This window comes from Myotis yumanensis, unplaced genomic scaffold, assembly GCF_028538775.1.
Source record: "Myotis yumanensis isolate MYYU_CA2020_CCGP unplaced genomic scaffold, mMyoYum1.0.hap1 SCAF_3, whole genome shotgun sequence".
NCBI classification, from domain to species: domain Eukaryota; kingdom Metazoa; phylum Chordata; class Mammalia; order Chiroptera; family Vespertilionidae; genus Myotis; species Myotis yumanensis.
Window position 1 is genome coordinate 190,685,242 of NW_027223754.1, and position 16,620 is coordinate 190,701,861.

A 16,620-nucleotide genomic window follows, 5' to 3' on the forward strand; every position below is an offset into this window, starting at 1 on the left:
GTGTGTGTGTGTGTGTGTGTGCAAGAGGCAACTGATCAATGATTCTCTGTCATCATTGATGTTTCCTTCTCTCTTCCTCTCTGAAATAAAAAAGATATTAAAAAAACCATACGTTTCGATAATGTATGGATAAAATGTTAGAATTACACCAAATATTTTATAGTGAAATTATGAAGAAAGTTTCTGATTGATGGGCTATTTAAGTCATGATACTTCTTATATTTATGTATACAGACATATCTATACATTTACATTTTAATTATTTATTTTTACTAGTAGTATCTTTTAAGTAGGCTAGTTTTTGTTAAAAATATTGGTATTTGTTTTTTTGAATGCTGTGTCCCTTTATATTTTTAGTCCTCGAATGTTGCTTTTTAAATGCAATCTTGCAGATAATAAGTAGTTGGTTAGTTGAGATGAAGGAACATGTAGCTCGTGACCATCTTTCCTTCGCATCAACACCAGCTTTCATCATACAATTTCCTTTCGTCACTTTGGTCAAGAGGAGGGGCAGAAAATTTTGAGTTAGAGTATTATTCAGAGATGATTCACTTCTGCCTTCTAGCTTACAGCCCCTCATGCAGTCAACGATCTAGAGTTGGAAACGCTAACATCTTCCACCTCATTTTTGGATCAGCTTTCTCCATCTGCATCACTACATCCACAGATACAGGTAACGTTTACTATTAATCTCTCAGTCTTTGTACTTGAGTATCCTATTAGTCCTCCTTATAAAGAAGAAAAATCTAGGAAACAAGAATTTTAGGAATATGTTATTTTATCAATTACAAACGACTAGGCATGAGTATGGGATTGATTAGGAAAGCAATCTCAATTGCATTAAAACGACATCATCACTGAAGGGAATGTGAAAACTAGTTCAGCATTCACATTTAATGTGGACTTAATGATTTGCATGGTATCTATTCTATCTTGAAAGATTCTGTAATGGAAAATACCCCCTTTCCTTAGGAAATTGGAGAAAATGTGAATAGTGAAGTCTAGAAAATTTTGTAAATTAAAATAAAAATGTAAAAGAACAGAGTTACATATGCAATTTGTTTTCCATACTATCTGTTTCTTGTATATCATCTTTTCACATGGTTTAATGCAAGAAGCAAGGTACATTTTAAATACTTATTATTTAATAATTCCTTTTTAATATTGACATTCATTAATAAATTAAATTCTTTATGGATATTACCTAATGACTGCCTTAAAAAAATTTTATTTTACATAGACCTCTCAGGCAGCCTCATACACAGGAAGATTATTTCTAGAATTTTAATGTACATGCAGTAATTTGGGATTAAAAATGCAGGTGTTTGGCTCCAACCTGCGATTTTTATTCAGCATATCTTGCCTGGGGCGTGGAATCTGAAATGTTAACCAATCTGCAAGGTTGATTCTCAAATAATTATTTTGCAGATGGTTTATGGGGTACACTTTGATCGAGTTATGTTATGATTGAATGGAACAAGTGAACCTTTTAACAATTTATATGCAGAGTTGAACAGTGGATATTGTTTTTTAAAGTCAAGATATTTATATCTTCAGAATTTCAAAATGTAGAATTTTGGTGTTTTAAATTGATAATTTTAAAGGTGTTTCAGTCATTTGGGATGGTACCAATTTTGGCTAACAACTGTATGTTTATGTTGAACATTTAGAGCTAGATTGGCTAGGTGAATAGAACCCAGCCTATTCAATCTATTGATAAGTATTAATTTTTTTCATATTTTCTAATAATCATGGGTGTAATATTATATAAATTTCTTATATAAATCAGTCTCAGTTTATGTGCTTTAGGCATTCCAATTAGTTAATGAACATACATTGATATCACAGGCAGAGATAAACACATACCTCTCATTTCTGGCATGCTCCTACAGATTAACATTTTACACTTTCTTTACACAGAAACCATCCTGATGCAAGGTTTTAATGCAAAACATTTTTCTCTTTGTACTCTAGAGATGAGCGATCAGGAAATAATTTATTCAACCCCTGCATTTCTTCAGAATCCTTCAGAACTACAAAATACATTAAGGCCTGGTGGTACTCAAAGGCCTGGGAAAATTGATGGCAAAGGTATATGTTTTAAGCATCTGGATTTACCTATTCTTATAGCTTGTCAAATGCTTGAAGCTTGAAAAAATGTTTTTATCTGCACTTTAGGTTCCCAGATGGTAATACAAAACCATAAGTTTTGTAGTAGTAGAACAATCTTTTTTTCTTTTTATTACATATGTGAGAGTGGAAAAATTAGTGAATTCTTTAAATTTGAGGAGCTAATAGAATATTTTCATTCAAATTTGGTCAAGGAATTTTTGAGGCCTTTAACCCCTGGCTCAGTGCCTCAGTTGGAGTGTTGTCCCGTATACCAAAAGGTTTTGGACTCTATTTACAGTGGACCGTGTACAGGAGACAACCAATCAATGTTTTTCTCTCCTCTCTCTCAAATAAAAAAATAAAAAATATACTCAGTGAGGATAAAAAAAAAAGGTAAATTATAGACTAGTATCTCAAGAAAACATTGCATTTCCTAGACAAATAAAAGTCTAAGAAACATTTAAGAGATGAAAGATATGATTTTATTCAGACAAAAGATATTTTAGGTGCTTTAAATATTTACGAAACCTTGATGGCAATAAAGCTGCAAATATGTTAAAATCAAAAGGCGCATACTAATTTTCCTATTCTCTCTATCAAATATTGTCACAATTAAACTTTAAATTGAGAATAACTTTTGCTATTTTAATATAGTGATGATAAGAGATACAGCTTACAGATATTGAGGACACAAATGTAGGAGGCTAAAAATAGCATTGTCTCGTGAAAAATAAAGTTGATGAGAAAGAAAGGAAAGTTGATTTCTAAAAATATCTTTAAGAATGGATCCTAATCACATTTGCAGCTTCAGAATATCCACTATTGGCTACCAATTTCTCAAGAATATTGACTGTGCCCGGCCGGTGTGACTCAGTGGTTAAGCATTGGCCCATGAACCAGGAAGTCATGGTTCAATTCCCCGTCTGGGCACATGCCTGGGGTGCGGGCTCTATCCCCATTAGGGGGCTTGCCAATTGATGTTTCTTTTTTATCCGTGTTTCTATCTCTCCCTCTCCCTTCTGCTCTCTAAAATAAAAATATATATATATTTAAAAAAGAATATTGACTGCTTTCCTTTCTTCTTCATGATAAGTTGTGATCACGGCAAGGAGTACACACACTAGTGTGGCTACTCATAAATGTGTGCTGTGTCTACTGTCACCTGTACCTTTGAAATCCTATAGAACTGTTTTTGTGTGTAGGATTTCTACCATGGGTGTGTGCCAGTCAGAAATCTGAAATTTTAAAACTGTGACTACTAGATTCCAGATTTAGATCAATTTGTATGATATCATTTTATAAAATTTGTAGAAAACATTTATCCCTTTGTTGCAAATGGCGTCCCAGTAAAGGTTAGTCATGGGCCAAGCTCTACTCCTGGTGATTTTTTTTTTAATTTTAAAAATTTTTATTTAATGGTCTTAAATGTATGGTTTATCCTGGACCATACAAGTGGATTATGACTTATCTTAAATTACATGTAGATTAAATTATATTTTATCACACATGCAATATATATATATATATATATATATATATATATATATATATATATAAAATTCTGTTAAATATATCCTTCTATCCTGATGATTACTTTTCTTATTTATTTAAAGAGTTTTCAGGACCCTCACGTCTCATTGCAGTGGCTCTTGGGATCCTCTGTTTACTTCTAATCATGACAATCATAGTTTTGGGAACAATGCGTAAGTAACTGAAATACATCCTTTGAGTCTGAGTAATAGCACTAATCACCAATGTTGCAGTTATTAACAATCAGTTGTTCCCCGGATATCATAAGGGAATGTTTCAGATGGCTTTTTCTTGGTGATTTTTTCCTAGACACAGCACAGCATTATTTTCACTTCACTTACCCATTTCAATGACTGTGCAGCCTCATTCTTTATCATACAGGTAATATTCCTTGTGATATAGGACTTAGTAATATTCTACATTCTGAGTTAAACATTCTTTAAGAAACAACTGTTTGAAATAAATTATGACTTTCTTTTATTTTTCTATGATTTCATTTATATGTGGACTGTGATGAACAAACTAAACTGATGAACAAAATAGAAACAGAGGCATGGATACATGGAACAGACTAACAGTTATCAGAGGGGTGGGAGGATTAGGGTGGTGGATGAAAGAAGGTGAAGAGATTAGCCAAAGAACATATATGCATAACCCATAGACACAGACAACAGTGTGGCGATAGCCAGAGGGAAGGGGGGTGGTTGCTGGGTAGAGGTGGACAAAGAGGTGGGGGGGGGGGCGGGGAGGGGGAGGTGAGGGGACATTTATAATAGTGTAAACAACAAAAATAAAGCTAAAAAAGAATACAATAAAGAAATGATTTAGTAAAAATTTAGAGTGATTCTGTACATAGATGTTAGAATCTTGAGTCCATCAACTTTTATTTTTTATTTGAATTCCTTGATATCTTTAGAGAAAATCAGTAATATATTGCACTCAGATAAAGTGACATATTGGTATCTTCCTCCTTTTTCCTGTGTTTATCCTATTTAATAATAATGGTGCTATTTCTTCATGTGTCTTAGTGCAGATTTTCATACTCAGAAGATGTGTTGCTAAAAGTTGGCTAACTGATTTTTTCTTTGGTACCTATTTTTAAATAATGTGCTAACTATCAAAATGAAACTAAACTGAAGGGTAAGGTGTTGCTATCATAATTTTATTTAGATCTCTTATTTTATTTATTATAGACTTAAATTGCTAACAGTGAGAAGTTTGATGTTTTCATTTCTATCAACTTACTGAGGTGTTACTTTCTAAATGTCAAATTGCTAATTAAAGTAATGAAATCGGTTGATTGTCGAAATGAGATTTTTTCTCTTTACTTTCAGCATTTAAGCATTATGAGTACCCTTTTGCATTTTACCTATTCTATTAATTTTAGTTTTTCAGTATAATCGAGAAAAACATCAACAAGATGAAATTCTACAAAACCTCAAACAAAAGTACCACATTATGCAAAATGATAACTACTTAACAAAGCAACTTTTGGCAAATATGACTCTAGAGTCTGACATTCTCAAAATGCTTCGGTGGGGAAAGAAACCAGTCTCACCGTTAAAGGAAGAGAAGACATGTCATAAAAAAAAGAAAATCTCTTCAAAATCTTTGCAACATACAGGTATGAAGGAACTCTTCAGTGAGAGACTGCATGATTTTACATTATTTCTTCTTCAGAAGCTTCAAAGTTAATTACAGGCTTATGATATATGCTAGTTATCTAGGTCTACTGGGGACATTTAATTTATGCTTCTTAGAAATAATATGGGTATTTGAGATTGCTTATTTTGAATATGGGATTGAGACCCCAGGAGCCATGTTTAGATTAGCAGGCCCCTGAATTTCCCAAAAGTTAATGGCAGTTTTTGCATTTCTACTGCTTCCAGAAGTGAAAATAATATGTTAGCTCCCCTAAAAATTCAGATCATTTTGGACCTGTGGGCAAATTAGTCACTTCTACTTTGTTGCTGAAGTGGATGCTATCAATAAAAATAGACTTAGGCCGCAATGGGCATAAAGACTTTTATTTGGATGCTGTTGTAAAGATAATTGTAAGTGTGTGTGTGTGTGTGTGTGTGTGTGTGTGTGTGTGTGTGTGTCTTGTTTTTCCATTCTGCCTTGACTTCAGATTTTTGGTCGGTTGTGATCAATATGCATTCCCTACAATACACCTGCAAGATTTGTCATAGTGTTGATGTTTGTGCAACTCTGTGTGGTAATACCTATAAAAAATTACAAGAGGTAAAAATATTAATTTTATACAATAAATTCTGTTATCATGTATAAAGATGGAGTGAATTGACCTGTTTATCAGCAATGAATACATATTTGTTTAGGATTTAAAGTTTACAAAGAGCTTTAGCATATTTAATCTCATTTGGGCATGGTAATCAGTGGAAATTATTGTATCCATTATTAAAGCATCAATAATATTTTTAAAACTTGGTATATTGTAAAACACATAAGAGATAAAGAAAAAAATTCCAAATAATGTTTATTTAGAAGACATTCCAGAAATTTCTTTGAATTTTATTACTTTAAGCAGCTTATTGAGATATTAATAATATTTTAAAAACTGTATATATTTAATGTATACAATTTGATGACTTTGGATATATACATGCACTTGTAAAATGATCCACAATTAGGGTAATATCTCCCAAAGTTTCCTCATGTCCCTTTTTTATTTTTGTGGTACATACAATCTCTCCTTTTACCAAGTTTTTATTTTATTTTTTTAATCCTCTCCTGAGGATATTTTTCCATGGATTTTTAGGGTGAGTGGTAGAGAGAGGGAAAGACAGAGAAAAACATCAATGTGAGAGAAACACATCAATGGGTTGCCTCCTGCATGAGCCCTGATCAGGGCCCAGTCTTGGGAGGAGCCTGCAAGTAAGGTATGTGCCCTTGACCGGACCGAACCTGGGACCCTTTGTCCTCAGATGGACACTCTATCCACAGAGCCAAACTGGCTAGGGCTTCTTACCAAGTTTTTAGGTGCACAATGCAATATTGTCAACTATAGGCACTATGCTGTATAGCAGATGTCTAGAATTTATTCATCTTGCATAACTGAAGCTTTATACCCATTGAGCAACTACCCACGTCTCCCTCCTACTTGCCCCTGGTAACCACCATGCTATGTTCTGTTTCTCTGAGTTTGACTGTTTAAAATACCTCATGTAACTGCATTCATGTAGTTTTTGTCCTGTGTCTGGCTTATTTTACTTAGCATAATATCCTCAAGGTTCATCCATGTTGCTGCATGTGGCAGGATTTCCTTCCATTTAAGGCTGAATTGTACTTCAAGTAGGTATAGACCACATTTTAAAGTCCATTCATCTGTGGATGGACATTTGGGATGGCTCCATATCTTGGCTATTGTGAATAATGCTACATTGAACATGGGAGTGCTGATGTCTCTTGGCATTCCAGAATTTTGATGAACCTCATGTTATCATTATTGGTAGCTATTAAGATTTTATTTAGTTATAGAAGGCTGATAAATATATTGCTGTGCTTAACAGAATGCCAGATAACAAGAAGTTTAATGTTTTCCCTTATATGTTGTAGGCAAACTCAATGAAGAACTCTGGTCCTGTTGTGGGGTAAACTGTTACCTTTTTACCACTGAAAATAAAAACTGGAAGGAATGTAAACAGACTTGCCAAAATAAAGGATTATCTCTTGTGAAGATAGATGATGAAGATGAACTGGTATCATGGATGATTATATTCACTTTTATTCTCTTGGACTTTGTCTCCCACTCTCACACCCAAAAAATGGAGGATAGGGGGAAGGGCCCAGAAAAAGGAACCTTCAGCTATTCTTTGTGTTGTGTCTGTTGAGTGAGCAAAAGTAATACAGTTAAGAGGTTCTCAGGAGACTATGCCTACTAACAGGAACACGATCTTGTTATTTACTAAGCATGCAATACATATTATCTATCATGATCATTATTATGTGCACAGTGGAAACCCCTTAAGCAGTGGTCTGCAAACTGCAGCTTGGGAGCCACATGCGGATCTTTGGCCCCTTGAGTGTGGCTCTTCCACAAAATACCGACTTCTGCGCATGGGCCACGAAATTTCAATCGCATTGTACATGCGCGCCCCTACGTGGTATTTTGTGGAAGAACCACACTCAAGGGGCCAAAGAGCCGCATGTGTCGCCCGAGCCGCAGTTTGCCAACCACGGCCTTAGAAGTTGCATTTTGGGTCTTTGCAATCATCTTTCTTTCAAGAAAAACAGTCACAGAGAAATATGCCTCACTTTTGATGAAGTACTTAATCGTACGGGCTGGAACCAGCAGTTATTTCTCCCAATAAGGTGACAACTGAAATCCTGGAGTAACATGGCCGAGTAGTTACTACAAGGAATCCAGGAGCCAGACTGCCTGTGATCAGTTCCAGTGCTGGCCCTTACTAGTTCATTAACCTTGGTAAATGACTTATCCTCTCTTAGTTTCAGTTTCCCCACCTGTCGAAATGGAGATAATGATGAGAAACATAAAAGTGAAAACAGTTTTACAGTTTTAGCCTCATGGTGATTTTCATTGCATCTGCAGGCAACATTTACTTGATCAATATTCTTAAAAAAGCTTTTTAATTGATTTCAGAGAAGAAGGGAGAAAGAGCGAGAATTAGAAACATCCATGATGAGAGAAAATCATTGATTAGCTGCCTCTTGCATACACCACACTGGGGATTGAGCCAGCAACCCAGGCATGTGTCGTGACCAGGAATCGAACCGTGACCTCCTGGTTCACACAATTTATATACAAATCCAAAAGATGTTTTAAATCATAATGCAGAAGATTTTATCTTGTCATGAAATATTTTCTGAATTTGATGCAGTAAAACTGTTAAATTTAAACCTATATTTAAAAAACACATTTAGTCATTTAATAAGACGTTATGTATTATGTCACTTTGATTTTACATTTTTGGACTCGTAAATATTTCTAAATTCTCCCCCATTTTCCTCTACTCCTTCCAACTACTAAACTATAGCAAGGTTTCCTCTTATGAGGCTGAAGGCTGTAATGTACACCTCCCCACATACTCTTATTTTAATATATTTGTTTTGACGATTCCTTCTTTCACTTAAAATATGCATAATTATTTTTCTATGTACTTAAATATTTTTATGGAGCATGCTTTTGAATCAGTTCACAAAGTATCAAATTATTTTATGTCTCCAATTGTTAGATATTTAGATTTTAATTTTTCCCATGTTTTAAATAATCTATGATGCTTGCAACCATTTTTTAAAAATACATATTTTTATTGATTTCAGAGAAGAAGGGAGAGGCAGAGAGAGATTGAAACATCAATGATGAGAGAGAATCATTGATTGGCTATCTCCTGACCTCCTCCCCTCCCCCCCCACTGGGGATCAAGCCTGCAACCCGAGCATGTGCACTTGACAAGAATCAAACCTGGGACCCTTCAGTTCCCACACCGACGCTCTATCCACTGAGCCAAACCGGCCAGGGCTCTTGCAGCCATTTTTGATACAAATAATGTACTAGGAGAAAAATATGTTGGAAAATGAAAATACAAGGATTGAGGGTAGAAAGAGCTTTCTAGAAAGGAGGTATATAGGATGATGTGGGGAGCAGCAGAGGACTGGCCACCAACTCAGCTGGCTGCTTTTCCTGTCTTCTCCATTCACCCAACTGACGGAAATTTAGTCACACATGTTGTAATTCCTTTACAGGCCTTCCTGCAATCCCAGACTTATAAAAATAGCTACTGGATTGGATTGTCATTTAATGAAAAGGAAAGAAAATGGGAATGGATTGACAACGGCACACCTGGAATGTAAGTCTCTGAAATGCATCCAAGCTATCACGTCGGTGGTGGGGTTGGAAGTATTGTTTCTAAAAAGTATCTTCTCTCATTTTACACAGCTTTACTATTTTTAAGTAGAGGTTGTTGGTAAGAATAAGCAGAATGATTAAGAAAGTGTTTTAAGAAGTACAGTTAAAAAAAGAGAGAAGTATCATGCAGTTATTAATAACAAAATTATGATGCTAAACCCATGCTCAGAAGAATGTGTTATGAGGTGCACAGAATTTAAAAAATCATAAAGTGACATGAAATGATTGGATCATCCTGATTTAGCCATAGTGATCCCTCCCATAACCGCAAATGAATATTTTGAGTATCCCCAAAATTCATTTGAAACTCTTTTTTTAGTTTACATATCTATGCGTATATATTATTTATAAAATATAAATTTAAGCTAGTATATACACACACAGACACCTTCCCCATAGTCCTATTTAGAAGTGCAGCATTTTGTAAGCTCTTGGGTTTACACTAAGATATAATCTGCTGTCAAACTGTTCAATGATTTTAAAAAAATCATAACTATTATATTTTTATTTCTAGAAATTCTGTTTTATGTTTTATTTTTTTAAATAAAATTCTTTATTGTTGAAAATATTACACATGTCCCCCCCCTCCCCCCGCCATTGACCTCTCCCTACCCACTCCCACCCTCCCGCACAGGCCCTCAACCCTACTGTCTGTGTCCATTGGTTATGCTTATAACTGTTTTATGTTTTCCTTGCTAGTTACTCATATTTTCAACCTGTTGTTTATCTCTTTAATGATAGTAAACATCTTATTTTATCCTTGATATGTGATCATTCTAATATTTGAAGTTTTGTGGGATTAATCTATTGTTTCTGCTGGTTGCCCTTCATAATGCCATTTTCTTTGTAGTGTTTAGTGATAGTTTTTTTTTTTCTTTTTGAGTTGTGGAAATTATTTGAGAACTGAGAAGATGGTGACTTCCTCAAGAAATAATCTGCTTTTGTTGGATACCTCAGGGCATTATAAATCTGGGCCTGTGAGTACCCACGCCAGGCAAACTATCTCAGAGGTCACAGAGCAAAAGGCTCATGGGCCATAGTAAGATGCTCAAATTGCATGGTTAATTAAACTGATCACGCTCTGTAAAGGGGACGAAATGGGATAGCTTGTCACACTTGGGTGGGGTTGGGTAGGTTGTCACAGTTAGGATAAAGTACAAGTAAATGAAGGGATCACTTGAATCCTAGGTTGTACAGTCTTCATATGGCCTGACTCAACCTACTGCAAAACCCTTTCGTGATGGTGTGGTTTCTAGAGCCCGACTTGAGGTTTGAGTAATGGGCAGAAGGTTCTGGTGGCCGGCACACACCTTTTCTGTATTGGGGAGTTGCAGGAGTAGGTTAAGCTGGGCCACAGCTGCAACTTTCCAGTTAATCTGTTGAGCAGCCATGGATTTCATTTTTTTGGGCCAGAATAAGTGTCACCAATGGATGGTGAGCTTAAGATCTCATGAATTTTGAGTATTGTGTGCATCATTATTTTGTGTGTGATATTTAGTATTTAGATGATTCTTTCTTCCTTTTCTATGTTCAGCACACATAAGCTCTACTTACTGTATCTATACCTCAACATGTCTCCTGGTTACTAACATACTTATCCATATTTAACATATCTTATGTGTTCTGCCCATGCCTCACAAGCTGTTTGGTATCATTTATCTTATTTGTTTCTTTCCCTTTTATCCTGCAGCAGATTTGAATATTTTAAAATTATCCTGCAAAAGCAAATTACATGAGGGATGGCTTATGATTCTGGATTCTTAGGTGGGCTTGATCTTTTGGTCTTCCGCTTAAGTCTAAAGTTGAAGACAATTCCAGGCTATTTATACTGAAGATAGATCCCTTTGGCGTCTCAGCCTTATGTAGCCTGTCTTGTATTTAGGACAGTGGGTGGATTCCTTATTGGGCATACTCACTCTTCTAGGTTCCCATCCTTTACTTAATAACTCAGCCTGCGTGTGAATTTGCTTCTTGCCTGCCAGTTCATACATTTATTCAAGAAGGTTTAAATTATTTTTGTAATCAGCAACTTTTATTTTTTAATAGAAAGATTTCTGGCACCTAATCCACCACTTTTCTTAAGTAGAAGTCTTGCTTTTAGACATTTTTCAATGGATTGTCAGGTTTCAGCTAATGATTATCTATGGCAGTGGTAGGCAAACTGCGGCTCCCGAGCCACATGCGGCTCTTTGGCCCCTTGAGTGTGGCTCTTTCACTAAATACTGACTTCTGCGCATGGGCCACGAAGTTTCAATCGCACTGTACATGCACGCCCGCACGTGGTATTTTGTGGAAAAGCCACACTTAAGAGGCCAAAGAGCCGCATGCGGCTCGCGAGCCACTGTTTGCCAACCACCGATCTATGGGACTGGGAAGAAAAAGAAACAAAGCAAATAAAAAGATTGATTAAACTTCATTTCTGACTATATTCCAATTCTACTTTTTTCTCCATAGAGTATATACACATGAGACCTGATTATCTGTATCATAGAAATTCTTCTCTTTTTAATCTCTCACTTTTATTGAAAAAATTAATGTAACAAAACATGTTTGCTACATTATAATCCCATAGCAGTATTGCAAGGTGATTTTGCCTTCTGACCCAAACTTTCCAGAGTGGAATAAAAGGGGAGACTGTGGGTGTAATCAAGAGGCTGAGTGAGATTCTATTTGATGGATTAAGAGCCAAAGACTATGTTCTAGTGATGATGTTATGATTAACATTTGTATAATCCTGGTCTGTAGGCAACTGACTTAAACATTATGATTTATGTTATTGTAAGCTTCAGAAGTAAACTGTTGACTACACATGTTTTCTGTTTTACAGTTATGTTTCAATAATGAATAGGACCTTCGGGAGAGGAGAATGTGCATTTTTAACCTCAACGAGAATAGCAAATATTGATTGTTCTAATACCTACTATTGTATCTGTGTGAAGAACAATGTTGTTAATGACATTCATTAACTACTAATGAACATACTAAGAGGAAAAGGTAAAATGGAATTTTGCCATTTTTAGTGTGTTTCCTGTAATAATCTGTAATTACTTAACAAAGTAATGTTTTTGACTTCAGAACTTAGTCCACTGCAGAAGCAGAGATGAGCTGGAAGGGAAGATGCTCTTTTGGACAATGATTTGAGAGATCAAATGTCATTGGTCTTCTTGGATAAGGGGAAGATTTTGCTTTTGGAGAATAGTTACCCGTCTCTTTAATGGACCTGTGGAATTTTCTGTTTCTCTTTCTTGGAACTACACACAGAAACAATTAGAAAACTCATAGATACCTGGTTTTTTTCCTTATTTGTAGGATAAGTCATTGCAATACCTCTGATTTTGAGAGATAACACAATTAAGAATTAAAAAATAGATATCTTCCCCCTTTCTAGATGCTTACCTCTCATCTTTAAAAATATATTTTGCTATAATTTCAAACTTACTGAGTAGTTAAAACAATAGTATAAGAAACACTCATCTAACCTTTACCCATAGTTACCATTTGTTTATATTTTACTATCTGCACTTTATTACATGTTCTCTCTCTCTCTCTCTCTCTCTCTCTCTCCTTGCTGATTCATTTGATAATAAATTAGGAACATTATGTCTCTTTGTCTAAATATTTTATAAAAACAGGAACTTAGTCTTGTATAACCATAGCACAATTATCAAAATCAGGAAATTTATCATTGATATAGTACTATATGCTTTGGCTACAGTCCATATTTAAATTTTGTCAACTGTTTCAACAATGTTATTATAGGTGTGTTTCCTTTATATTCAGAATCATGCAATGTATTTTGTCCTGATGTCTCCTTAGTCTCCTTTAATCTGGGACAGTTCTTCATGCTTCCATGTACTTTCTTGACCTTCACATTCAAAAAATAATCAACCTTATTGAGTTATACTTTGCAGGCAATAAAATGTATCCATTTAAGTCACAAGGTCAGTGTGTTTTTGACAAATGTATACACCTCTTAAATGCCATCAAATCAAGATATATAACATTTTCACCATCTCCAAAAGTTCCTTTTTGCCCCTTACCACCCACCTGGACCCAGGCAAGCAGTGATATGCTTTCTGTCACTATAAATTAATTTGCCTATTCTAGAATTTCTCACTTCATGTACTCGTTTTTGTCTGAATTTTCTCAGCATCTTTTTGGAATTAGTTTTTCTCCTATCAGTAGGTTATTCTTTTTGTTACTGTGTAGTATTCCATTGTACAGATATACTGCAATTTGTCCATGCTCACCTATGAGCATTTGATGGGTTTCCAATTTTTGACTATTATTAATAAGCCTGCCATGAACATTTATGTGCAAGTAACTGTGTGGACATGCTTTTTCATTTCTTTTTATTAAACACCCAGGAGTTGGTTGCTGAGTCCTATGGCAAGTGCATGTTTAATTTTATAATAAACATCTAGATTGTTTTCCAATGTGGTTGCATCATTTTACCTTTGCAGTAACAACATATGAGAGTTCAATTGTCTCCATATAATCGCCGAAGCTTGTTATTGTCAGGCTTTTAAATTTCAGCCATAACAATGGGTGCCCAGTGGTATCTCATTGTGGTTTTTCATTTGTATTTCCCTGAAGAATAATGACATTAAGCATTTTTTCATTTGTTTATTGCTATTTATATATCTTTGAATGTGAAGTATCTATTTAATATTTTGCCACGTTTCTTTTTAAAATTGATTTTCTGTCATCTTATTGTAAAATTATGGGAGTTCTTTATAGAATTTGGATACAAATCCTTTGTTAAATATATGTATTACAAGTACTTTTTCCCAGTCTTCGTGTTGCCTTTTCATTTTCTTAATAGTGCCTTTCAAGAGGTGAAGTTTTACATTTTTTGGTGAAGCTTAACATATCATTTTTTCTTTTATTGTCCTAAGAAATCTTTGCCTATATCAAAATCACAGTGTTTTTTGTCTCATGTTAGCTTCCAGAAGTTTTATAGTTTTGACTTATACACTTAGATTGTACACATTTCAAATTAATTTTTGTGTGTGAGAAAAGGGTAGTGGTTCACTCTTATTCCATATTGAAATCCAGTTGATTTGTACTACTGTTGAAATACTTTCCTCTATTGAATCACTTTGGTGCCTTTGTAGAAAATTAATTGGGTCTACTTCTGAGTTCTCTATTCTGTCTAAGTGATCTATATGTCTATTGTTATAGTAATGCCATACTGTCTCAATACTGTAGCTTTACACTATGCCTTGGAATCAGATGTGCTAATCCTCTACATTTGTTCTTTTTCAAAAGTATATTGGCAATAACAAAAAAATAAACAACCCAATTAAAAAATGGGCAGGTGTCCTGAACAGACATTTCTCCCAATAGACATTCAAACAGTGAAAAGATCCTATAGAATGAAAGCCTAATATGCTAAGTGTCTGGTTATCTAGTCAGCCATTCAACCAATCAAAGCATAATATGCTAATGATATGCTAAGATCCCTCAACTGTTTCCTATGATGTGCACTGACCACCAGGAGTCAGACACTCTGACCGGTAGGTTAGCTTGCTGCTGGGGTCCGCTCAATCATGACTGAGCGAGACATGTCAGACATGCCCTGGATCCCTCCTGCAGTCCCTCCCTAGCTGGCCAACCTCCCGCATCCCTCGAGGCCCTGATCGTGCACCAGTGGAATCCCTTGGCCTGGCCTGCACACACTCGCAATCCAGGACCCCTCGGGGGATGTCAGAGAGCTTGTTTTGGTCGGATCTTGCAGGCCAGGCCGAGGGACCCCACTGGTGCATGAATTTGTGCATTGGGCCTCTAGTATATGATAAGATGCTTACCTTCACTAACTATTAAGAAAATGCAAATCAAAACTACAATGAGATTCTACTTCACACTTGTTAGAATGGATATTATTAACAAGATAACTATTAACAGTGTTCGAGAGGTTGTGGACAAAAAGGAGCCCTCACTCACTGCTGGTAGAAATGTAAACTGGTACAGCCATTGGGGAAAGCAGTATGGCTGACCCCCCCAAATTAGAGTTACCATATGAACCAGCAACTCCTCTTATGGGTGTCTATCTGAAAAATTTGAAAACCTTTATTTGCAATGATATATGCACTCCTATTTCCATTGCATCATTATTCACAGTGACCAAGACAATGAAACAACAGAAGTATCATGCCTCTCTATAGATGACTGGATAAAGAGTATGTGGTACCTATATACAATGAAATACTACTCAGCCAGAAGAAAAGATGAAATATTACCATTTGCGACAGCATAGATGGATCTGGAGAATATCATGCTAAACGGAATGTCAGAAAGTCAAGAACCATATACTTTCACTCATACGTAGGATATAAAACTGAAAGCAACAAATGAACAAACAAGAAACAAAAAAACAAAAACTCATCAACATGGCAACAATACAGTGGGTTACCAAAGGGAAAGGATGGTGTGGAGGGTAGTGAAGGGTAGAGGGGGTTGACTGTATGATTGTGGAAGGAGATTTGACTTTGGGTAGTGGAGACACAATGCAATACACAGATGATGTTATAGAATTGTACACCTGAAACCTGTATAATTTTATTTACCAATGTCACTCCAATAAATTCAATTTAAAAAAATGGTGAAGCTTCCTTTGGGTACTTGAAAAGAATAATACCTACTACTTTTAGTCACATAACAATGATTTAAAAAAAAATAAAACACATGATGATTTGTCAAAAAAGAGTATATTGACTATTCTGGAATCTTTGATTTTCTCAAAATTTCTTTAAAAATGCTTGGTTGGGATTGCATTGAATCTGTAGATTAATCTAGGAGGATTGATGTCCTAACAATATTGAGTATTAAAATTCATGAACATGATTTATTTTTCCATTTAGTTAGGTCTTTAATGTCTCTCAACAATGTAGTGCGTTTCAGGATATAGATCTTATATGTATTTTAAAAAATTTATATTTTTGATGCTGTTGTAAATGACATTTAATATTTTTTCAAATTATTTTTTTGTTGTTTATAGAGATAAAGCTGTTTTTCTTTAAAGTATCTTAACTTATTATTTCCAGGAGTTAAAAAAAATTCTTTGTAGATTTCAAAACTTGGAGGGTCCA

The 16,620-nt window shown here is 35.1% G+C and overlaps 1 protein-coding gene across 2 annotated transcripts; it reads left to right on the top strand.

The window, feature by feature from the left end:
* Positions 1 to 590: 590 nt before the first annotated feature.
* Positions 591 to 16,133, top strand: LOC139005664 (killer cell lectin-like receptor 2). Of its 2 annotated transcripts, XM_070407866.1 has the most exons (8): positions 591 to 673; positions 1,975 to 2,091; positions 3,726 to 3,815; positions 5,030 to 5,266; positions 7,219 to 7,361; positions 9,367 to 9,470; positions 12,357 to 12,523; positions 15,653 to 15,738. In XM_070407866.1, the coding sequence occupies exons 2-7, from the start codon at positions 1,977 to 1,979 to the stop codon at positions 12,493 to 12,495; spliced, it is 828 nt and encodes a 275-aa protein (XP_070263967.1). In that variant the 5' UTR covers positions 591 to 673; positions 1,975 to 1,976; the 3' UTR covers positions 12,496 to 12,523; positions 15,653 to 15,738. The 2 variants fall into 2 exon arrangements, with proteins under 2 accessions (XP_070263967.1, XP_070263968.1); XM_070407867.1 differs by lacking the exon at positions 12,357 to 12,523 and having other exon boundaries at positions 15,653 to 16,133.
* The last annotated feature ends 487 nt before the right edge of the window (positions 16,134 to 16,620 follow it).